General features: G+C 39.3%; 1 protein-coding gene across 5 annotated transcripts in view; it reads right to left on the minus strand.

Annotated features, from left to right (window-relative positions):
* Positions 1 to 24,778, minus strand: part of MACROD2 (mono-ADP ribosylhydrolase 2) — a gene marked incomplete at its 3' end in the record, with an annotated part of 1,993,251 nt that overhangs the window by 511,075 nt on the left and 1,457,398 nt on the right. For all 5 annotated transcript variants that reach the window (XM_079784766.1, XM_079784764.1, XM_079784768.1 and 2 more), the window contains exon 8: positions 20,460 to 20,533. In XM_079784766.1, the coding sequence (XP_079640892.1) occupies positions 20,460 to 20,533 (74 nt within the window). The remainder of the gene's footprint in view (positions 1 to 20,459; positions 20,534 to 24,778) is intronic.

The following is a 24,778-nucleotide window of genomic DNA, read 5'->3' on the forward strand; positions in this document are numbered from 1 at the left end:
ATGTCTTCCTAGCAGCTTTAAATCTACTCACAGCAGTCCCAGATAGAATTTATGGAAATACAATAATATGCCAATTAACTACAGTCAACCAGTTTCTAATTCTACATCTACAGAATGTCTTTATTATTAATGAAAACCCCTGCCATGCTCACTGAGAAACAAGAAGGCAAGCTGAAAGAAAAACCAACCCACTCTTAATTATACTTATAATTGTTCTTGGAGATGCATAATTCCTCACCTTGAACTTCAAGTTCATGGATCAAATTTAGCCCACTTTTCTGCTGTGGGAAGCTGCTGACACAATTAGGGCGAGTCATGCAAGAGGAAATCCACAGGCCTATCCACAAAGCACACAGCCAGGAAACATCTAATTATATATTTGTTCTTGCTGTCCTTTCCCTGTGGTTTAAACACCCATTTGCCATTAAATGTATCTGATGAGGAACCGAATATAAATCTGTAATTTGGGGTTTTGGCTCCAGAATTAAAAACTCTAGTGAGATCTATGTTTGGCTCATGGCAGGTCTTCCAAATCCATCATCAAGAACTAATAGGGGCTGGCTGTTGTGCCTCAGTGTTTGAGCATTGACACATGACCCAGGAGGTCACTGTTCCATTCCCCATCAGGGCACATGCCTGTTTTGCAGGCTCAATCCCCAGTAGGGGTTGTGCCAGAGGCAGCTGATCAATGATTCTATCTCATCATTGATATTTATATCTCTTTCTCCCTCTCACTTCCCATCTCTGAAATGAATAAAAACATATTTAAAAAACTAAATAAAATAAATAAAAACAGCATTTAAATCAAACAAAAAACTAGTGGGAAGATGGGCATATGGATATTGCTAAACTCTAGGCCAGGGTATTAGTTTAAGAAACAAGAAGAAGGGATCTCTCAGAGGCTATCTAAGCCCTAACTTGCTTTTTTTCAAACAGGTGCTTAGACATTTTAGGGTATATAGTGTAGAATATATCCACCTGATTTTCAACAGTGCCATAGAGCAACATGGGATGCCCCAGGCCAACTGGATCTTTCAGTTCCTCTGTTGAATCTGTCCTCATCTTTGCACTCTCAACTGTCAGGGAAGCTGCAGATCTTTGTTATTAGAGGAAAATCTAGAAGCTCCAGGGTCCAATAAACCTTAAAAAGAGGGAAGTCACCTGTGTACCTTGGCCATGACATGCAATGTCACACTAGGCGTTGTCACTATTATCAGTGTTGGTGTCAAATGAGACAAAAGGGGATGAGTGCCCTGTTCATGCAATAACCGTTATATTAACTTTGGTTCATTGGCTCCAGGAAGTCTCATTTCAACATGTTGGAAAAGGTCTCCATGCCATTCCTACTCCCTGCGGCTATTTCGCCCAATTTAAATACCTCACAAAATTACTAGGTAGGTTCTTCTCCTGAGATTCATACAAAAATGTATTGACTCCCTACCCGATTTGGGTTTTACCCATAAAACATCTTTATATCACCAAAGGTAACCCATGTAACTGACAAAATTGACCATTTCCATCCAACAAGCTGTTTAAAGAAACATTCGCTTGCTTATGTCAGTGATCATTCTACTATTGTAGGATTTGTCCAGTTCTCATTGCATTTGATGGAATTGATTGAAATGTTTCTTCCTGACTCATCACTTCCCTTGACTCCAATAGAATAGCTTCCTTGGCATTGTGCACAGTTCCAGGCTTCTCCTCGCCTTTGCCTCAAAGCCTTTGCAGGCTAGCCCTTGGCAATCAATTATAGGTGATTCAGATACTGAAACTATCTATTGTGCAGACTGACCTCATTTATACTCTGCAGCTCCAGTCTTTAGTCCCTGCCTCTAAGAATGCTGCTAACCTACCTAGACAAGCCAGAAAGAGGACTGAGGGAGATTAAGTCCCTCCAAGTACAGGAGACCTGTTTCTTCCAGCACATTTCAACTGCTTTCCAAACTGAGGTCACTTGGCACTTCACTCATTTTAGGAGCAAAACTCTTTCTCTTTCATAAGAGTTCATTTGAATACACATTTAAATGCTATTTACTTAATAGTTTTCCTTAAATTATGTTAATTGTATTTCTTAGCAAAGTATAATTCTTAAAAACTGCTTTTACATGAAAGGCCTTTCAAAAATTGTTCTGTGGATATTCTCAGACTCGTTTAAATAAGATAGCATATTTCAAGTACAAGTTTAACTTTCTATCTGCTGAAGTTTCCATATATAGATGGTCTCCATAGCCTGATAGGGTGAGGGCAAGAATTTAACACTTAGCAAAATGCCGGGTCCCAAGTACATAATAAACACTCTTATTCTATATAAAGCACTGAACAAAATGGAAGCCTGGATAAGATCTTAATAAATGGTAGTTATTATATTATCCTCATTAAGCACTGACTAGAAAGGAATGGAAGTGTTTCTCATGTAACATTATCAGAACACACGGGGTTTCTTTCCTCCCTCCCTTTCTTCCTGTCAACTTTCCATCTTTCTTCACCTCCAATCTCTTCTCTACTTTCTTCTTTCCTCATCTTCGTTGTGGTTTCAAGTCAAACATGCAGGATATTGAGGAAAAAGAGAAAAGGAATGGGAGCACTTAAGTTTTAAGTCTAAAAGGAACAATTATTGGAAAATAATTTGGCCTCTGCTTAAAAGTACCAAACACAGAGCCAAAAGATATTCCTTGTATTTTCCCAGTGGTTGGTATTTAATTAGCACTCTGCTATTGTCAATTGGCCCTGCTGCCACTGGGATAAATCATTTGCAAGCTATTTTGGAGGCTCGAACTATTTCCACTACCATTTCATCAATCTCCTCATCAGCTTTGTCATTACAGATCTCAGCGATTTCTCACCTTTTCAAGAACTCCGCATGCATGGATTTGACCTCTAGAAGTATTTGGCCACTATCATCTCAGCTATTAAATGTCAGATTCAGACATCTCAAACTGTGTGTCAAGACACTGCATTCTGGCAGTAATGAACCCATTACCTTTCTCCCCCATCATAAAGCATGCTCTTCAAGTACCCAAAATTGTGTGATACAAGTTCTCTCGGGGGCTCATTTTATCATGTGGGCCTTTGAAAATAATGTCTGTTGCCAGCTCTATTAATATCCAGACTTTTGATAGTTTGTGCCTGCACATTATGCAAATAATGTCTGCTCATCTTTCCTCGGTGAACCAGTCAGCAGGGTCAGGCAATACGATATAACTAAGCAACCTGTTCCATTAGCATTTTCCAGGTCTGTTAAGATCAATGGCTTCTTCAAATTGTATTTTCTTCTCTTCAAAAATGTCACACTGAGCTTGCTTTGTGCCTGCTAATGAGTCATGAGAGGGCAGGAAGGCCAGTGGACACTGGCTGCATCACCGTCAGGCTGTTTCCTATAAACACTCCTCCATCCAGGCTGTTTGTCACCTCTGAACCTATGTGGTGGTGGCCTACAGCGAGAGCATGCTGGGTGGATTCAAAGAGGAAGCCAATGAGGCTGGAGAGTAGCAAGCCAGGGATAAACAGAATGGGTGGGACCAGAGAGACTTTTCCTCTGTGTCATGGACTGATTTAGCAGTTGAGTGGAGCCTACATATTCTTCTCAGAATATATATCAAGATGTTAAACAAATAAAAATACAGAAGATTACAAAGGAAACCATTTTATTGATATTATTACCTGAAATCTGTGTGTGCTATGGTAATATTGCATGCTTCTTTACTGACACATTAAAGTAAGATCTAGGGGTTATTTGAAGTCACATGTAGTGATTTGATATTTCTATAGCAACTGTAATGTGATGGGAAATATCTGTGATTTCTAGTGATAACAAAGTCACAAGAATTGCTGATACCACTGTGGTTTGGGGCTACAGTCGTGTCAAAAGGAAGTGCTAACTTGTAGTTAGGAGTTAATGACAATAATTATTTTTATTTTCATGAACTCCTGGAGACCTTCTAAGAGTGTGGGGACTATGGGGTGAGGGCCCGTGTTGTAGGTGAGTCATTTGGATTTTATTCCCAGGACAATTAAAGTCCTGGGGGAGAGTGTGCAGGCCCTGGGTACTTGTCCACTTAAGTCAGGAAGCACCAAGAGACTTCCTTGTCTATTCCCTCTACCTGGTTCCCCATAGTACTCTGAGCATCATTTGTTCTGGCATTTACTACATTATTGTGTGATAACTGTGTTGTCTCCTCCAATAGTATAAGAACTATGTCTCAACCATCTTTATATAAGCAGTACATAAGCTCTGGACATGTCAGCTACTGAGTAAGTGTGTGTTAAATACATTAATGAAGACTGGGATGCTTTTGAAAGAATTACACGTGAATCTACACTGCCAAGATGTTTCTGAAGAACTTATTTTTCTTTTTGAAAGGGCTGTATATGAAAATAAACATTTTTTTTTTAAATTTCATCAGCCCCAGCCAGTGTATTTGAGCATCGTCCCATGTACCAAAAGGTCATTGGTTCAATTACTGGTCAGGGCACATGCCCAAATTTCAGACTTGATCCCAAGGAGGGTGCATGCAGGAAGTAGCCAATCGATGTTTCTCACATCAATGTTTCTCTCTCTCTCTCTCTCTCTCTCTCTCTCTCTCTCTCTCTCTCTTTCTTCCTTGCCCTTCCTCTCTCTAAAAAATAACAAAACCACATACACACAAATCAATAAAAATTAATATCATCATACTTTAGAACTGAAAATAGAAATATTGACATCATCAGCCAGATTAAAATAAAATAATTTAAAAATAGATTTATCTAAATAGATAGTGTATCTACCTAAAAACCTTGATTTAAAATCACAGGAGTCTGTGAAGGTAAAATAGAAGGCCAGATTGGCAAAGGGATGAAGAAGCACTGAACACACCAGCTAGGAGTCAACAAGTCAAAAGCTCATGCAAGGGGATGAGCTTCTAGGAATCTTCATTTTTTTCTGGTTTGTTCCTAGAATAAGCTCTCTAATTTAGGCAATCACTGCAAGCAGCTTAACCTCAGTCCTGGGCCATACCTGGAACCTGGGTGGAGCTCTGCACACAGGGCTGGTTTCCAGTCCCCATGTTTATTACTAGGTGGGGGTGAAGATCAAGGCTTGAACTTTATTTTAGAATCCAATGAAATTCAGGTAAAAGCCTATTTACATGATCAAAAAAGAATCTGCATGAGACAGATGTGCGGGCTTCATGCATGTTCAGTTCCATCACTGAACGAAACAATGTAAAACATGCTTTCGGTCAATGGATTTTTATCAAGGCTTTCCCTTGGATTATACACACACTCACATACAAATAACCTCTACTATGCACAATGAAGATGCTTCGCATTTCACTTAGTTTGAGGCTCTACACTGTTGGGTAAACCAATGCATTAAGGAGTTTCACAGGTAAGATAATGGTGGAGGGAACAATTTAAATCCCATTCCTGCTGCAACTACCTCATGGAATTCCTTTTATTACACATTTAATAAATCTACTAATACATTCCAGAGTATACAGTTATCCCCACCCTCTAAGGGGCGAATATATTTCAAAAATGAGGAATGCAATTTCTTTTTTCTTTGTTTCCTGAACAGAACGTGACTATTTGGGGGCTTTCTCCCTGCTGGCAAATGGCCATTTCCTGCCTCTAGACAGAAAGGCTTACAAGAACTTATAAAAAACACTCAAAATCCTCTGTAGACATTCAATAAGTTATAAAGAAAAGAACGTTTTGATGAGTTGGTGCAAATGAATCAGGAACATATGGATACTATTTCCCTTGAGTTTAAATTTGTAAAGAGAAGAAACTTCTTAGAAAAGTGAACTTTGTAGATGTCACTGAACCCAGCAGAAAAACACATGAGATGATTACTCAACTTAATACATTCCTACCTTGCCCTGTGCTTAGCTGAAGCACACTCAGGTCATTTGTAGCTCAATTTGGACTGTCAAACACACAGCCCATCATGCTCTAATTGTTTTCAGAGTAAAATTCTGGACAGCAGTAGATATGAAGGCGGTTAGTATCTTCAGCAATTAATTTTATTATAGTGATTCATTTTCTACTTCCTCAAAAAGTACCGTAATTTTGTCAGTGGCACAGGGGATTATGGTGACATCGTGGGTAACACATACCTGTATATCCAATGCCCTGGTGGGTGATGGAAACTGGCTCCCATGAAGGACAACAGGGTACCAATAAGAAAACCCTCTCCTGCAGCCAGGCTAAATGGTGCCCTCTTGCCCAGGGAGAACTAATTTGCTTCCTGCGACTGAGCACTTCATTCTCAAAAGGTTTTTCAGAAACTAATATAATTATACCCGATCCAAGAGGTAAATCTGTAGGCTTTCTTTTACAATCTGACTACAATAATTACTAAGATAATGACTCAATTGTATATGTTGATGACTTTTAGTTATTTATTAAATACACCTCATGCATGGAGATATATAAGCACATATCTCGAGATAATGATTACTATAATAAGGATATTGAAAACATATTAAAATGCTTTCTTAAGGAGAGCAAAAGGCCCCTACTGTATGCACGTGCCACAGAAAGCTGACTAGTAACTCCCCTGGATATTTCATGTGAGTTGAAGTTACATGCTTTATTTAGACATGATAAAACTCCTTAGGTCAAAGGGAATTATGCGACTGAAGAGACAAGTGCTTATCAGTAGGAAGGCTGTGGTGGCTACCTTCTAGACAATACACCCCACACCACAGGAGGCTCCTAATCCCTTGTTAGGAGGCCAATTATATGTTTGTTGAGAAGGGCTCACTTAGAAGAGCATTTTCCACATTAGAGAGAATAAATATGAGCTTGTACTTTGGCATATTCTAGCAGGAAAAGATCATTGAGAATAATTGGTCTAATTATTCTCAACCACTAGCTGAAAAACATCCTATATAATAAAAGCTCAGCGACCAAACAGAGGAATGACCAGAATAACTGGTCGACCAGTTGCTATGACGTGCACTGATCACCAGGGTGGGCAGATGCTCAATGCAGGATTGCTCCCTGGTGGTCAGTGTGCTAACATAGTGGGAGCACTGCTTGGCTGACTGGGATGAGAGTTGCTCCTGCTGCGAACCCCAGGCCATAGGCAGGAACCCAGGCTGCGATCATTGCCTCCTTGCTCTGGGCTCCTCTTCCTCGCTTCCTGTCACCTCCTCCAGATGCCTGCAGGCTATGCAGCACCACCGCTGCTGGGCTCGCAGAACTGAGCCTGGAGAGTGGGAGGTGGATTCATCGCCGCCACGGGACTGAGGCCTACTCTGCCGCCTCTCAGTGCTATTGTCCCTGGGCCCGGCCCTGACCGAGTCCTCTGAAGAGGCAAATATGCTGGCTGCATGGATGATGCTGGACCAGGGAGCAGCTGCTCAGAGGGGGGATGCACAGCCGCTTGGTTGACCTGGATGAGCTGCACTCCCACAGCTGCGGATCCCCGCAGGACACACACCCCACCAGTGTACCAATCCCTCTGGTTTTAAAATAAAAGCTGCTGTTCCTCTCAAATATTTCAATCTGGTAGATTTAGGGGGTAGCCCGGTTGTTTGATTTAATTATTTCCCAGGTGATTTTCACCGTATTTTAGTGACAAGATGGTAACATTTCCCAGAACCTCCTTATTCCCAGGACAGTGCTGTTCCAACAAGCTTATCAACTCCTGGGCCATTAGGGGAACTCTTTGGTGCATATTAGGGCAGGAAAAACAGCCCAGATCAAGGGAAGATCTGCTGGTTAGACACAGCCAATGTTTATGTTGCAAAATAAATGCAGCTGAGTTATTCTTAGGCAACTAAAGTCACCACAGAAAGTAAAAATTACACACTGGCAAAATTATTCTTTAAATTTCTTTAAAAAGGCCCGGTGTTGGAAACTGACACATCTCTCAATAAATTCAACAAAGCTCAGTTTCCCTCCAGCTTTAGAGAAGATTGCTGGAGTTTAAGTTGCCATTGAACAAAGAAGTTCTGGCTAATATTTTAGGAGCAATGTCAGAGAACCAACTAAAAAACAAAATGTCTGTGAGCTAGCATCACACCAATGCAGAAAGAAGCTAAGAAGCATATGAGAATTTGGACAGTTGGGAGAAAACAAATTTATATGTCTTATGAAAAGGTTTATTGTGAAACAGAGAATATACTATATCATTTAAACATATCTCTCTTCCTATCTCTGTCTTTTTGTAAAGAGTGCCCATAGCAGAAGCTATGTGTACAGGTAGCACTTCCACTGAACATCACTTTCTTGATCCTCAGCAGGTCACATGCCAGGTGGTTACAATTCTTGCTGCTGAGCCAAGTCTAAGATCAGTAGTTCAGAATATACCTGAACCCCTCGCTTCCTTGCCCCAGGCCTTCAAACTTAGGATCACAAATGTGAACACTTCATTATGACCAGGTTTTAGAAACGTGAAAGCAACATGGGTTTAGGAAACTGTAAATCTTCCAATATCCTTCTATTCTAGCTTCATTCAAATGAATAGTTTATCCACTAGATGTTGAGACTCCCTGGTATGAAATGAAGACACTAAAGCTTACTTCTATACCCTCAAGTTCCCATGTGATGGGGCTTCTAAGGAGTGCATGAATAGGACTGAGAAGAACTGTCTGATTGAGAGGGGAATGCTAGAAAGTCCTCCTGTCACTGAGCTCATAATCCAGCTTCTCCAAATCAGCTTTTACCCATAAATTCATTAGCCAAGTCTGATGTTGTGTGAGGTTTTCTCCAGTATGATTTCTGTTGATAAGACAAGAGATTGGAGAAATGATGGTTTTGCAAGACCTACTCATGTTTCTTACCATAGTGGATGGCGGTGTCATCATTAAAGGAGGTCTGATTTTTATAGAGGCCACCTCTATGTTTAAACATGTAAGGAGAAACAGTGAGATGGTTATAGCTGTGGACACAGTTTCCTTCTAAAACAGAGTCGTAGTTGAGAACATTTCCTCTCATAAGCAAACCATTTAATTCCATAGAATAAGAACCATTTTTGTACTTCTCTGGTTTGAGCTAGGTGACAGTGGCAGGACTGCTGATTTTCCATTCAATCATAGCAGCAAATAAGTCCTGGTCAATTAAAGGGGAGGGCAAAGCAAAGGGCTGTTTTTCTTCCCTACCAAAGAAGAAGGACAGCACATGCTTCTGTAAAGGAGAATGGTATAGAATGTCCTTCAGTAGAACCTTTCAGTGTCCCTTTAACCCCTGTGGCAGATGTAGATCCAACCGCATGCTCAGAGGTTTAATTTCTATTTATAAAAATATCACATCATTCAGATAATAAGCAGCTTTAATAACATAAAGACTTTTAAGGTTTGGCTATTTTAAAAGTACCATATAATTCAGATCATTTACAAAAAAGCAACATGGTGGCCTTTCCACATAAGGATTGTTAGTATTGAGTCTAAATATACATATAAAAAACGAGGCCCTGGGTAGTGTAGCTCAGTTGGTTGGAGCATCATCCTGTACACCCAAAGGTTTGATTCCCAGGTCAGGGCATAAACCCTGGTTGTGGTTCAATTCCCAGTTGGGTGCTTGCAGGAGGCAATCAATGTTTCCTCTCTCTCCTTTATCTTCCCCTTCCTCTCTATAAAATCAATAATATTTTTTGCCCTGGCTGGTTTGGCTCAGTGGATAGAGTGTCAGCCTGCGGACTGAAGGGTCCCGGGTTCAATTCCAGCCAAGGGCATATGCCCAGGTTGCAGGCTCAATCCCCAGTGTGGTGTGTGCAGGAGGCAGTCAATCAATGATTCTCTCTCATCATTGATGTTTCTATCTCTCTCTTCCTCTCATTTCCTCACTGAAATAAATTTTAAAAAAATAATAATAAAATCAATAATATTTTTTAATTGGGGATCTTCTTAAAGGCATCTAGACAGCATATGCAAATGCTTTATTATGTCAGCTGAAGAGCCTGGAGACTCAGAGAAAACAAAGATGCATGTTGGTGTGACTGTGCTATGATGACTGGGCAAAAACAAGATGTTGGCTGCATCAGTGGTTTTGTTCCAGAAAACAACATCAATGGCAATGAATCGTAGAACTGGAAGAGACATGGTCTACCCTCCCATTTCACAGATGAGGAGCCCAGAGAGAGGAAGTTAATTGTCTAAGTTTATGTAAGTATGTCAAAGAATCTGACTAGAGCCCAAATTTTCTGACTCTTGTTCCAATGTTCTAATCTTTACACTAAACTTCCTTTTGGAGATAAGAATTGCCAGTGGTGAAGGGCAACATATATTTTCCCACAAAGCTTCCAGAAGCAATAATTCCCATTCTCATTGCATGGAGGAGGATTCAAGCTACTGTTATATTGTGGCCTAATGGACACAATCCTGGAGTCTTGAAAGCTGTTCCACAGTCTTTACTATGGACTTAAAAGCCATACTTTGCTAAGTGATCCATCCTCTTTCAAACACACATGTCTTATGCTTCTATTTAGTACTGGCTTCTGTTAAAACTGGCCTTTTTCTTAACTCCAGGTTAGTGAAGAAGGAGAAAGATGCAGCCATCGCTAAATAAACAAAAAGTCTTTTGACTTGCCCCCTAAATGAAAGTAAGCTTTGAAAGGCCAAATTTTTTAAAGAGCTCTTACTACTTTACGATTGAGAACAGTGACTCTAAATATCTTTTTCAACCCAGCCTAGTTGAAGGTCCTGAAATACTCCCATTAAAAGCAACAGTTCCATAGAGCAGGTTCTCTGAAAGGGGTGAAATGAATTATTCAAAACATATAGCTTTTCGAGGAGGAGCCCTCCAAATGACTCAGCCCTTCCCTTTCTTTAGTTGAGAATTATTAGCTTGAGTTGTTAAAACTAAAAATGGGTGTAATTCTATTTTGCTAAAATATACCATATTTTGCCTCAGTTTTGATTCTTCACTCAAGCCAGCAGAATGGGCTCTATGACTGCCGACTACCCAACAATGAGTAACATTTCCTACAAAATATTTCCCTAAAGCACAACCTCCCCCCCCACCCCAGATGGCAAGAAACATGGCTGCTGGCAGCTTCTGATCCCAACATTTCTCAGTTTCTTAGCCAAAGTGAACCCTAATTTTCCTTTCCTAACTCCAGTTTGCAAAAATGTCCCAGGGAAAGGTTCTTATGAGCCTATTTTGGAATCCATGCCTACAAATGTACTCTGAGTGACTACATTTGGGTAAGATATTCAATTTTTCACTAATTGCCACTGGCCACAGAAATAGGGTTATAGAAGAACATGCAATGCCCAACTAATTAACCCTAAAAATTTTATTTTCCCTGAACTTGAACTACCACATCTGTAAAATTAGGGATAAAATATCTACCTTGAAGAAAGTTTTGTTAAAAAGTGACAGCATGTGTTATAAAAGCATGTAATGCATGTGTCCCAAACACAAGCCATGGGACCCAATAAGTAACAGAATAATATTGGTTTCCTCTCTGCCTTTAGCGATTTCACATAGTACTCTGCATCTCCTAAAACTCTCTCTACAATCCCCAGACTTAGTGATATACATATAGATTACCAATACATATTTAAACATAATTCTTCCCCCCACCAAGTTCTCTCCAGTTCTCTCTATTCTTCATTCTCTTTTTCTAAAAGCAAGGGGGGCATAATGGGCACTGTACTAGGTTAAGAACAGCTGGGAGAGGAGGACATGTGTTGATTACAGCTCAGCACAGAAATAAACAAGCCACCCTATACTACGTGGGATTGTAGGTTGGTGTCAACAGAGCATACTGGGACCTTCATTATCCAGACATGCCCTACTGGAAGAAAAAAATAATGATTAAACTTTAAGAAGCTCTCCACCCAGAGTAAGACTAGGGGAAAGGATGCTTGGGCAGCCTTACTTAAAGGCTAAAAAGTAACTTATTACAGCCCTCTCCACCCTAGGCACACGGGCTAACTGGCAAAATTTATATTATTCTATACATTGTGCTTCTAATGGACAGGAACAGGGTTATGAAGCATGGAGGCAATAGCAAGGGGATCTAATTTCTGGCTCTAAGAACTTGGGTGTGCATGTTGTGACCAGATGCCAAAGCAGTGTGGTGATAGAAAGGCAGTGGATTTGCCCATGGGGCAGGCTCTAATGTGTGGCAGTCTATGGTGGCATGAGCACTTGAACATTCCCACCAAGTTAAGGCAGAAGCTTCCTTGGAGTGTGGCTTTCACTCTAACAATGGCAATGTAAAACCATAAGATAAAGAGTTAAAACTCACTTCTGGCCCACAATGTCAGTCTCACAAATCTCAACAAAGACAGCATGAAAATGGGAAGGTATTGTGTGTGAGAGTGTGTGTGTATCAAAGAGAAGGAAGGAAAAGGAGGGGAGGGAGGAATGTATGAAGAAAGGAGGAGGGAAGGGTGGAAGGGAAGGGTGGAAGGGAAGAAGGAAGGAAGGAAGGAAGGAAGGAAGGAAGGAAGGAAGGAAGGAAGGAAGGAAGGAAGGAAGGAAGGAAGGAAGGAAGGTCGATGGAGGAAGAGAGAAAACATAAACTGTTTGCAAGTCATCAGGGTTCTGAAAGAGCCCTAGAAACATGGTATATGTGCAAAATCTGGCAATAATTTTCCTCAATTATGTCATAGCCAATGAGCATCATGGTTTCCACCTGAAGACCATGCTTGCACTAGTCAAAGGATACATTTTTATAGCAGCATATTAGAATGATGATGATTATTACCATAACCACAGTTCTGCGCAGAATGTGAGTATTTTAAGATGGAACTTATTTTATCAAACACACATATTTTATCCTTATATTTCACCAAAAACTAAGGCTAGCATAGATTCTCAAATGACATTTGAGGACATAAAAAGACATTCCCCAGAGAGAACACTGGGCACTTCATTTTCTCCTGCCAGTTCTCTGAATGTTAACCACACCCCTATGTTGTGTGGAACTGAGGGACCATGCATTATGTGTTTTGCATTTCTGTAAAAAATCATTCACAGGAATTGAAACTTGGTGTGAAGGATATAATTTCCCCATCAGAAATATATCATTTTATGTTTCATTTAAGCCCCCCTTTTAAGAACCACAAAGATCCTAAGGCATTTCATGTCAGAGACATAAGGCAGGCCCCACACTGGGTTGTTTTTTTGTTTGTTTGTTTGTTTGTTTTTTGTGGGTTTTTTTTTGGTGATCCATAATGTGATTCTGAAAAAAACCTGACAAACAATTTTTAACACTGCATATGCTCAATGACCTCTGCCAAGGAGGAGAAGAAATACTCTTGGCACCAAAACCTAGAGTGCGATGTTTCCTTTGTGATCCTTAATGAAGAAACAAGTGACTCTCTCCCTCCCTGATCTTGTCAAATTATCATGAGAACAGCATATGAACCTTTCGGAAAGCTGAACTTGCATCTCTTCAATAGATTCCCAATTCTATTTTCTGGAGTAAAAGGATTCTGTTTACCTTTTTCAATACTTTGGGGATTGTGTATATGAAGGTTGGAAGGCAAGGGAGGGTGACAGTGTTACTGCTTCCACACTGCACAAATCAATATCTTTACTTCTAAAAAACACCAATGAGAAGCTCAAAACTAATTTTGTTCTCTGGCAACCATCAGTTGACCTTGAGGCCTAGAGCATACTGGGTAAGGTCTGAGAATTTTGCTTGTTACAAATTGCAGAGATAGATGGATATATGTCTCAATACAACACAACATACACACATCTCTTTATGCACTGCCACATCTGTAGGCACACTATTGAAAGCGCCAAATAGTAATATCACTGGTGTCCTGTGTCCCTCAGAAGGCACGTAGTAAACAATTTAAATGACAAGAAGATGGCATTCAACATTTTTCAACAATAATCTATTTGTGCTAAAAGCACAGTTAAAAATACTATATGTTAGACAAAAGCCTCAATTTTGCATGCAGTCAGAGAAAACTTCCATCTTTTTCCCACTTAGAAGACAACTGATTTTGGTTTTAAAAATGCAGAGCTGGTTTCCTCACAGTCAATGATATCCACGTTAAGGCAGGTACCTCTAAGGGGCTTCAAAGATGAACGAAGGGCTCTCCCATTAAATTGCCCCCCCCCTCCATCCCCCTGGGAACAAGGATGTCTGCTTGTGGCAGTGGGTCTGTTGGCATGAGGGAAGAGATTAGGAAATATCCATGGAGTGACTAAATGGGACAAATTTCTGGGAAATGCCATCCTCAAAGATCTGCAGCTGGGGCCTGGTCTCTGGTGAACCACAGCCTCGACTCTGTTTTTTTAATATATTTTATTGATTTTTTACAGAGAGGAAGAGAGAGGGATAGAGAGTTAGAAACATCGATGAGAGAGAAACATCAATCAGCTGCCTCTTGCATACCCCCTACTGAGGATGTGCCCGCAACCAAGGTACATGCCCTTGACCGGAATCGAACCTGGGACCCTTGAGTCCGCAGGCCGACGCTCTATCCACTGAGCCAAATCGGTTTTGGCCACAGCCTCGACTCTGGATGGCTATACACAGCCACAGCTTAAATTAGAGCTTTCCAGAATGCTGTGCATCTGCCCATCTATCCATTGCTTTCTACTTGGAGTGGGAGGGAGAGGGAGGTTGAGTTTTTGTTACACTACATCTGAGGCCCGATTAGCACTTTAGGGTTTTCACATTTGAAAGTACCCTGGAAACCATCAATCTTCCTTCCAGCGCGGAATCTTCATCTGAGATACCTTGCCTTAAGATGAGTTCCCAGAAGACTTAACATAAGTGCTAGGTGCCTTAGAAGCTTGCTTCTTCATAGTATTTGAGATCCCTGAACATGACCTCTGTCATGGGAAAACATCTCACAATATCAGGCTATTGCTTTTAGGGGTGAAAGGCATCCCTTTCTTCTTCCACTTTCTACAGAGAAAATTACAGATACTATGAGCTATCTGAGGCATTGTACATAGCTACATGCCACAAGTCCCTTGGTGTGGGGTTGACTCAGAGCTGTGGAGGGGGGGACATAACTATTTCACAAGAAATGATATTTTTAGACTGCATGAATACTGAGGAATGCACAAAACTGCAGTCGACAACACAGAGCAGCCACCTCAATTTAGGAGACTGGGCCACATTTCTGCTGCTCATTTCCATAAAAAACCCTTATTTTGTTCACTTGTCTCTGTAATGAAGTTTCTACTTGAGAAAAATGGGAACTTAGGGAAAGGTTATCATGCCACATGCTGTCATTTTTTTATAGCAAACTGATATTCTTTTCTTCTGATTTTCTAAACTCAGATGTTCTTCATTCTTAATTTAGCCAAAAATGCCAGTGGGTAACCTTCATTACTTACGTACCTCATATTGGGTCCCTGGGTCTCTCTGCCACATATCTTGACTCTTCAGTCACATTTCCATTTCTTTGTATTTCTGTTCTATGTTGTAAGATAAGTCTTCTCTCTGGTCTTCTCAGAGCAATAATTCAATTCTCACTAGTGAATATTCTCTTTTGTTTTGCAACTTTTCAATCCCAAGTCATTATAGCTTTTAGTTCTGAAAAGTCATTTTTGTGCCCCAAATATACCCTCTTAAGGATTCTCCTTCCTTTTTTATTAAAGGGCTGTTCCATCTCTTCTGCTGCAGCCATTGCAATTAGGCCCAACTGTACTGTTTGTTCAGCTGGGCTCCCTCAAGTCCCTTATCGCTTTAAATATGTAGTGACAACAGCCTCCTCACAGTTCAGACTCTGGGCAAAGGAAACACGTGGATAGTGGATGACAGAAACATGATTTTTCTGGCTCAAGTGTTCCAGTCAGACCTCTGGATGTGGAAATATCTAGCCCCGCAGATGGGGGTCATTGGTGTACTTACATAGAATTAAATCAACTATTGTTTGGGAAAGAAAAAGAAGTACCCTTTCCCGAGGGTTTAAAAAATCAGATAATAAGTTAATGGCAAAATGTGAAGGCTCACTACTCACATAACATTACTATTATTTATGGTAAAAAATTACAAAGAATCATTGAATCATACACTGACTGAGGAAAACGTGGTGGCTGATAGGAGAGTCACATTACATGCATCCCCCATATTTTGAAAAGAACATTTCAGAGGACCTGACCAGCTGAAAATCCCAGAAGATGCAACTTTGTTCACCAAGCTAAACCCCAACCTTGCTTCAAGCAGAACTGATTGGCCCATGAATGGGTAGGCACATGTTAAGCAAGTGAATAAGTAGGGAAGATAATGTGCAAAAAATAATAATGATTAAACAGAGACATGAGAGATAATTCAAGAGAAGAATGAAAATGAACTATCATGCTCCTTCTTGGATTTATTCTTGGCAATTCCAGTCACTCATAAGATCCTGCTCTAGTTCCAGCTCTTGACCTTCAAGACTTTTCATATAGTTTATTTATGCACAATAGCTTCCTTTATATAAATTAGCTTGAGTATATTTCTAGTTCTTGCAACCATTCTCAAACTAAGACCCAAACCCAAGTTAAAGTTATGACAATCTGACAAATTTTATTAAGTCTTTGGTTCTGACTTACTTCTTGATCTTCAGGCTCAAATAGCCAACCTTCTATTTGAAATCTTCATCATATATCTAATATTATCTTAGACTTAACTGTCTGTAACATAAGTCTTATTTTCTTAAAAAAATGTAAACATGATCCCCTACCAAGTTTCTCAATATGCACCAAAATTTACCCAGGTGCTCAGGCCAAAATCCTGGTGGTCATTTTTTTTTTTAATCCTCACCTGAGGATATGTTTCTATTGATTTTAGAGAGAGAGGAAGGGAGAGAGATAGAACCATCTATGTGAGTGAGAAACATCATTCGGTTGTCTCCCATGCACTCCCCGACCGGGTATGGAACCTGCAACCTGGGTATGAGTCCTGACTTGGAATCAAACCCGAAACCATTTGGAGCATGGGGTGACGCTCCAACCAACTGAGCCACCTGGCCATGGTGCTAATGGTCATTTTTGGCTCTTTTGTTTTCTTCATGTATCTCATTTAACTTACCACTATGATAGACATTACTGCTAATTATCAATATCCAGTTGCCTCTGTTCTGAACATATGAGAGAATTGCATTTCCCTGCCCCATTGGTGCCTTGCTCTGCATAATGAAATGTGAGGGAACATTATATGCATCATCCCTTTGTAGAAGCATTTAAGGGCTGTTACCCAATTGTCTATCACATGAGAGAAACATCTATCATGTGATAGATAATGTTTCAGATGGTAGAATATCTGTCGGCCCGGGTTCCTGACTAAGCTAGAGCCTTTTGCTGACTCAAAATATACAATTAGTGTGAGCAAAAATTAAACCTTTGGTATTCTATAGCACTGAGGTTTGGAGGGTTTTTTGTTACTGTAGTATAAGCTAGCCTACCTTAAAACCACCCCCAACTCTTGTTGGCTGTATTGTCAAAATATATTACAAACCTAATATTGTCACCTCCTCTTCTACCATCACTGTATTCCAAAGACCCTCATCTCTTGCCTAGATTCTCTGCAGGAGCCTCTTCGTCTTCCCTTTTCTACTCTGACATCTCTTAAATCCACTCATTCTCTGAGAAGCAGCCATACTTTTTGTCTTTTTAAAGATAAATCCAATTATGTTATTCCTCGCCCAAGCCCTCAACAAATTCCAATTGAACTTAGAATCAAAATCAAAATCTCTCCCAAAACAACAACACTCTATGGTCTGACCCCACCTATTTGTCCCACGTTTGTCTCCTGTCATGCTTTTATCTCTCTGCTTCAATGACATCATCTCTTACCATTGCTTGCAAACAGTATTAAACTCATTCTCCTCTCAAGGTTTTTCTCTATCTGCTCCCTCTATGTGAAATGTTCTACTACAAGATCTCTGTGGGGCTTGGCTTCCTCCTTCGAATCATATAAATCTTTGTTCCAAGAGTACATCCTCAGAGTAGTCTCTATATTATCTAAAACCACACACCCTTATAACTAACTATCCAATTACCTGTTTCACTTATAGTATTTGAATTCTCTTATTTCATCATTTGTTTAATTTATGTTTCACTTTTTCTAGACTATGAACATCAAAAAGCAATTATATTTTTCCATGTTATGTACTTTATATCTAGAAAAGTTTATTGTGCTTAGTGGGATTTAATAAATATTTATCAAATGAGTAACTAAGTAAATGAATAAATGAATAAATAAATAAATAAATAAATAGCTTAAACAATCAGAATGTCAAAACAATACTTTAATGAAGAGACAACTAAGAAGTAATATTTTCCTTAACCAGTGTTTGTTTGTTTGTTTGTTTTAATAGAGAAAATATAAATCAAAGTAGTGCTCATCAATTGGTATAGCTTTCTCCATGTCTTACCACTTACAAACAATTTATTAAATAAAACCTGATTATTCAAGTTAATTTTTTGAAATTAGCCAATGCATATTTAAAACATATTTTTATTTATTTCAGAGAAGAAGGGAGAAGGAGAGAGAGAGAGAAAGCAACATTAATGATGAGAGAGAAACATTGATTGGCTTCCTCCTGCATGCCCCACAATGGGGATTGAGCCCACAACCCAGGCATGTGCCCTGACCAGGAATCAAACCATGACCTCCTGGTTCATAGGTCGATGCTCAACCACTGAGCCATGTGAGCTGGACTAGCCAATGCATATTGAAACAGTAAGCCTTCTAAAAGAGAATTAGCATGGCATGTGTTTAAAGTTGCAATGGCAATAACAGTATTTCTCAACTCAAATTATCTACATTTTCTATAATAGACTCAAGAAATAAGCAAAATACATAGTAGGCTAGTAAACAAATTAGAGCAAAAACCATGAAGTAGGAAATACTGAGATAACAAATGTCTATGGAAAATAACTTTCTGAATAGTTAACTAAAAAGAATCTATCAGTAGAACTCATTAATAAGGTATAAACATGACCAACATGTTTGTTCCTTATTATCACCTCCTTTATGTTATGTGTGGTTATGTGTACATCCATCACATGCCAATATGACACATATGAATTTTCATCAGTGGGAGCATCCCATTAGTTTATTGGAAATAATGTATTTGCACCATATACCAGCTCATTTATCAACTTTTACTCATGAAACCCTCTACATTTTTGCAAAACAGATGTTCCAGGTGAGGAGTCTTTATTATGATCAAGAGATATATTGAAATTACTAGCTTTCAAAGTGTTTAACTTCTTTCCCTTGCCTCAGGAGCATTCCAAGGAGGAATGCCTGTGAGAGTCAGGAGGGCTGAGTCAGGCTTTTGTCTCTGTGACTCTGAAGGCTTGAGTGTGTCATTTAACTTTGTGATTCTACATGAGGATAAGAAAAACAATACCTATCCTAGATTTTTCATAAGATTGTCATGAAAATGATACTTGTCAAAGATATGTTTTGCAAACTGGCTATTTTAGAATTCTTTATTCTGCTTCTTTGAAGTTATTAAAATTATCCTCTAAGTTGAAGTTGTCAGATGTATACCTTTCAAAGTAGGAGGAAACTAAAGAGCAAGCAGTAAAATGCAGATGCTTTGCCATTTGGTCTTCACTTCTATTTGAGACAGCAATGTCTATAATTGTTTAATAAATATTGAAATTACTGTCATTAGCAGAATATGACACTGGTATTTCTTTAAACACACAAAGGCACCAAGAGTTATCTCTCACTAGGAAACTCTTAACAGTTTATTTCCAAACCCAAACATTTCCAAATAATCCATCCCTGACCCAAGGAAAAAGCTAAATTCATGGTCCATCATAAATGGAACATTTTTTATGGTGTTCATCTGAATATCTGAGAAGAAAAACAAAATCAGAAGAAAATGCACAAGATTGTTCATTGTATGAAACTTATTGGCTATTGATTTCCAAACTTCTGAACCTCTGACATCTGAGCCTCCACAGTGCACTACTTATTGTGTTGCTTTGTTTACTTGAGTAATTTTCCTGTTCATCAAAAAAAATCCCAAAGATATTAATAAATAAGCAGAATAGGGTGTGTGATGAATACTCTGATGGAAGCATTTTGTTTCATAAAAAATCCCAATCAAGACTATTTAGCTATCAATAATCCAAGTCCACTCCAATCTCACACTCAGAAGTTACGTTATGGAAGAGATTAGTTATATATAAAGAAAACTCAGGATGCAAAATTTTACTCTATACCAGGAATCTCCTGTCAACCAAGATAACAAAACTTTCTAAGGAAAATAGCACAGGACAATCCCTCATTCTTCCTCTTAATGAAATCCATCCTGTTCTCTCTCTTACATACAAGACCTATACTATTGAAAGATATTAAAATGAGATCATTGATAAGTGAATCCAATCACTTTGCCTCTTCACAACCAAAACCAATCAATGTAATCCCTGCAGTAAAATAATTACAAGAAAATACTCAATCACTCATGGTACCTGAATGAAGCATTATCATCTAGCTTTACCTCAATGACCAGGCCTACTTGATATTTATAAAATACATATATGTGCTTTTGTGAAATTACACCACCTTGAATGTTCAGTGATTGTGTAGTTCTCCCTACCTCGTGGTGATTCTTGGCCAGCCATTCCTTAATGGTGCTGAGGGCAATCACTGCAGCAGGCTCGTTCGGGAAACCTAAGAGGAGAGCAGAATAAAAAAAAATAAAGAAAAAAGATGAAGATAATACAGAAGTCAATCATAGCATGATACTGGATTTTTCTCGTTTAAACAGTATTTAAGTCAACCAATTAGCACTGAAGAAGGTGGGCCTTAGTAAGGCACACGCAGATTCAAAGCCTGTGATCCTACAAACTAGGCATTAAGGGAACTAGTCCTATACCAAAATAAAGCCAAAAGCACTAAAGAATTTAATTGCCTCTCTAATTTGACAACATAAATTAAATATGCCCTAGCTGGTTTTGCTCAGTGGATAGAGTGTTGGCCTGTGGACTGAAGGGTCCTGAGTTTGATTCTGGTCAAGGGCACATGTCAGGGTTATGAGCTAGATCCCCAGTGGGGAGCATGCAGGAGGCAGCCAATCAATGATTCCCTCTCATCATTGATGTTTTTATCTCTCTCTCCCTCTCCCTTCCTCTCTGAAATCAATTATATATATATATATATATATATATATATATATATATATATATATATATATATATTTAAATACCAATTAAACATTATTTACATTTGCTTGATAGTTTTCAAAGCCATGTTATATAATTTTCTAATAAGGGGTGCTCAAATCAAGGTTTATTACTCTCTAGTTACTCTAAGTTTATAAATTGAGCAAATATGGCTCAGAAAATACACATGATTGACCCAGGGTCACAAGGCTAACAGTACTCCATCAATAAACTGACAGAAGACAGGGCAACTTGCCAAATAGCCATACAATTGAAAGCTATCATCAGAACTTAAATGAGGCAATGCCTGCTTCATTTAGGGCCACTGGAAATTATATTTGAGATTAAGACATCAGGAGCTGACCTGTTTTTGTTGTATGGCTTTGGTTTTAAAAGGGCAGGAAGACTGACACACTTCTACTATGTCCCAGTGAGCATGAGCACATATCAAAATTTCACAAACTCACCCTCAATGGCCATTTAGCTTATATAAACTTAACACATTCCTGAACTTGCAGAACTATCAGACATTTTGCCAACAGATAAAAGTATGTGAAGGAATAACCATCTGAGTTATAATTTATGTAGCAGAAAGGAGAAGAAATGGGAGTGACCATTCTGTTGAAACTACTCCCTTTAAGTTCCCCACTGACTTCCTAATCACCAAATCCCATCGGCTTTCAACCAGACTTCATCTGCTTCACTATTAGATGTTCTTTACTACTTCTCCATATTCCAATCTCTTCATCCCTGGATTTTCCTTAAGTTTATTTTTTAGTGTTTTAAACATATAACTCAGTGATTTTTAAAAATATGTCCACAAAGTTGTATAAGCATCACCACTAATTCCAGAATATTTTCATCATCCCCAAAGTTCACATTAACAGTCACTTCACAATCTCCCCTTTCCTCAGGCCCTGACAACTATTAATCTTTCTTTCTCTTAAGATTTGCATATTATCCTCCTGGATTTTCAACCCTGCCTTCTTCTATGTTTCCTCCCACCTGTTTGACCTCCCCTGGCTCCCCCTTTTTTTTTTTTTTGGAGCATTTATTAAATATATGTCACTCCAGCTTTCTGCTTTCTCTCCTCTCTGCTTTAGCCACTTGTAGCAACAAATCCTTGAGGAGGTCTAGTCAGGGAGGCTCCTGTGACATTGTCAGTGCAGAAGCAGAGAGAGGTGTTACCGAAATGGAGAGAACTGAAATTTAAAAGACCATTTTTGTCCTGGCCAGGTGGCTTAGCTGGTTGGGGCATTGTCCCATACACTAAAAGGTTGTGGGTTCGATTCCTAGTCAGGACACATACCTAGGCTGCAGGTTTAATCCCAAGTCTGGGCATGCAAGGGAGGCAACCAATCAATGTTCCTCTCTCATATTGATGTTTTTCTCCTGCTCTCTCTCCTCCTCTCTCTAAAATCAATAAACATCTTTGGGTGAAGATTAAAAAATAAAAATTAATTAATTAAAAACAGTTTTATTGGAAGGCAAATATGTATTGCAATAGTTTATACTAACGATTTAAATCTCAGTAGACTTTTAGAGAAGATGTGTGGGAAAGAAGCTGTTTTTCCTTATTTCTGAGAAAAAAATGTTCCTCTTCTAACTATGTTTCTGCCTGCTTTGTTAGAGAGTGCATTAGGAAAGGGGACAAAATAAACAAGGGCCAACCTCAACTCAAGTACTGTGATATGACAGTCAGAACCACTGTAATACAAAAAAAATGCATAAGTTCTTAAAACTTTGTAAATTTATCTATAATATTTAGGATTGTGAATTTGTTTTGAATTCTTTTATCCCATTCATTTTCCTTAAATGGAGGCTTCAGAATGTAAAACTCTTCAAATTACAAAAATCTATTAATTAATCAATTACATAATCTTTTAAACAAATTATTGAACCAGAAGAGTCTAGATCACAGACCCTTTTAAAGAGTCCCTGTCCTCTAAAGCCCAAAGTCTGGAGGACAGAACTGACAAGAGGTAGCAGTAATAAAGCATGCCAAGGCCATTAGGGATGTGGGGACACAGGTAAAGAGAACTAAGAAAGAAAGGGGGAGAGGTTCTATGAAAGAATAAACTGTTTGGGGAAGGGGGCTATAAAGTGGAGAGAGGAGGAGTAAGCTTATAAAGCTCTGACCAGGTAGCTCAGTTGGTTGGAGCATCATCCCAATATACCAAGGTTGCAGGTTCGATCTCTGGTCAGGGCATATACAAGAATCAACCAATGAATGCATAAGTGGAACAACAAATCAATATTTCTCTCTCTCACTCAAATCAATAAATAAAAAAAAATAAAAAATAGATATAAGCTTAGAACAGCAAGGAGTGAATGAAAAGGATGAGAGGAAATGGAGAGGGAAGAAAGAAGGAGTACCTGTGGGCTGCAAAGAAAAACAAGGAGGCCAAGATGGGCATTTATGATTAGAGGTTCAGCACAGGAGGCTTTCCCCTGAGTTTACCACCTGCATCTGTAATCAGCTGGATACCTCCCCTAGATGTGCTCCAGGACCAGAAATGTTACGCCCATTCTTCTGCAAAATGAACCACTTCCTGACTTTGCAGTTTCTGCCTATGGCTTTGCTTCTCTACCAGTCACTACAGTATATGACCGTCCTTCCTGTTGGTAACTGAGTCCTCAAAGCATTGCCCTTTGAGATATCTTACACCACCCTTTCTTTACCTTCTTTTCTGATGGATCTGATCTGCCTCATCCTGACAACCGCAGCCAAATCATAATTGTGCTCCTTCCGGTCTTCTCCCCTTCTCCAATCTATCTAGCACGCCTGTTGCAAGTGATTCTTCCTATAGTTACTATAAGCTTCCACCAAACAATGGCAGCCTTTGCTGACTATCCAGCTCCTACAGAGTAAACTTTCTCTTGGCCTTGCATTCTATATCCTGAGGAACCTTTCTAGACTTACACCTTAGTTTTCTTTCTTTATTCTCTTCCCCTGAAAATTCTTTTCTAACTTTTTGATATGTTCAAGAAGCACTTAAATCATAAAATTATAGGGCTGTATAAAGCTAATAAATACTGTAATCACGCTCACTTGCAATGGCCATTAGCATTAACCTTTAGAAGATGTAATGCCCAACAGAGAAATTATACAAATTATTGCAGAGCCATGGCAACAATGTTCGGTTCTCAATTATTTGTGACCCTGGTCATTTCCCCAAATTCATCAAAGCCTCTGGCACTGAGTTATGGTTTTCTCCACCTCGAGGTTTGCCATAATCCCTGGGTGATTTCAGCATCCAAGAAATGAGCCACCCAACACCTGGCCTGCCAGGTCTTTGACTTAGTTATTGTCAACAAGAACTTCCACTCCACCTCCTCCCCAGGTCACAAGCTGGACCTGGATATTACATTTCCATTCCAAAATTACTAATTTAAGCAGTCCTTTCTCACCATCTGTTCTTTCTTGTATTTTTGTTCAGCTACTTTCCAAGGAATGCTCTTTACAAGCATTTGAAGGCTGCTCTGTCCACAAAACATTCCCCAAATTAATGCTAATGTTTCTCCCCTGAATGGTCTCAATCTTTTCTGTCTCTCCAGGCTCATCCCATTTGCTATTGCTCTTCGCTCTCTCAGCCTCATCACACTGGCTTTTTTTTCTGTCCTTTGAATGCGGCATGTTTCCTTTTGCCTTCTTGCCAAAAGGGCTTGCTCATGTTGTCTCTTCTTCCTGAAATGACATTCCTGTCCTCTTCTCTTAGCTTGTTTTAACTTTTACTGGTCCTCTGCTTAGTCT

This window comes from Cnephaeus nilssonii, assembly GCF_951640355.1.
Source record: "Cnephaeus nilssonii genome assembly, chromosome: 11".
NCBI classification, from domain to species: domain Eukaryota; kingdom Metazoa; phylum Chordata; class Mammalia; order Chiroptera; family Vespertilionidae; genus Cnephaeus; species Cnephaeus nilssonii.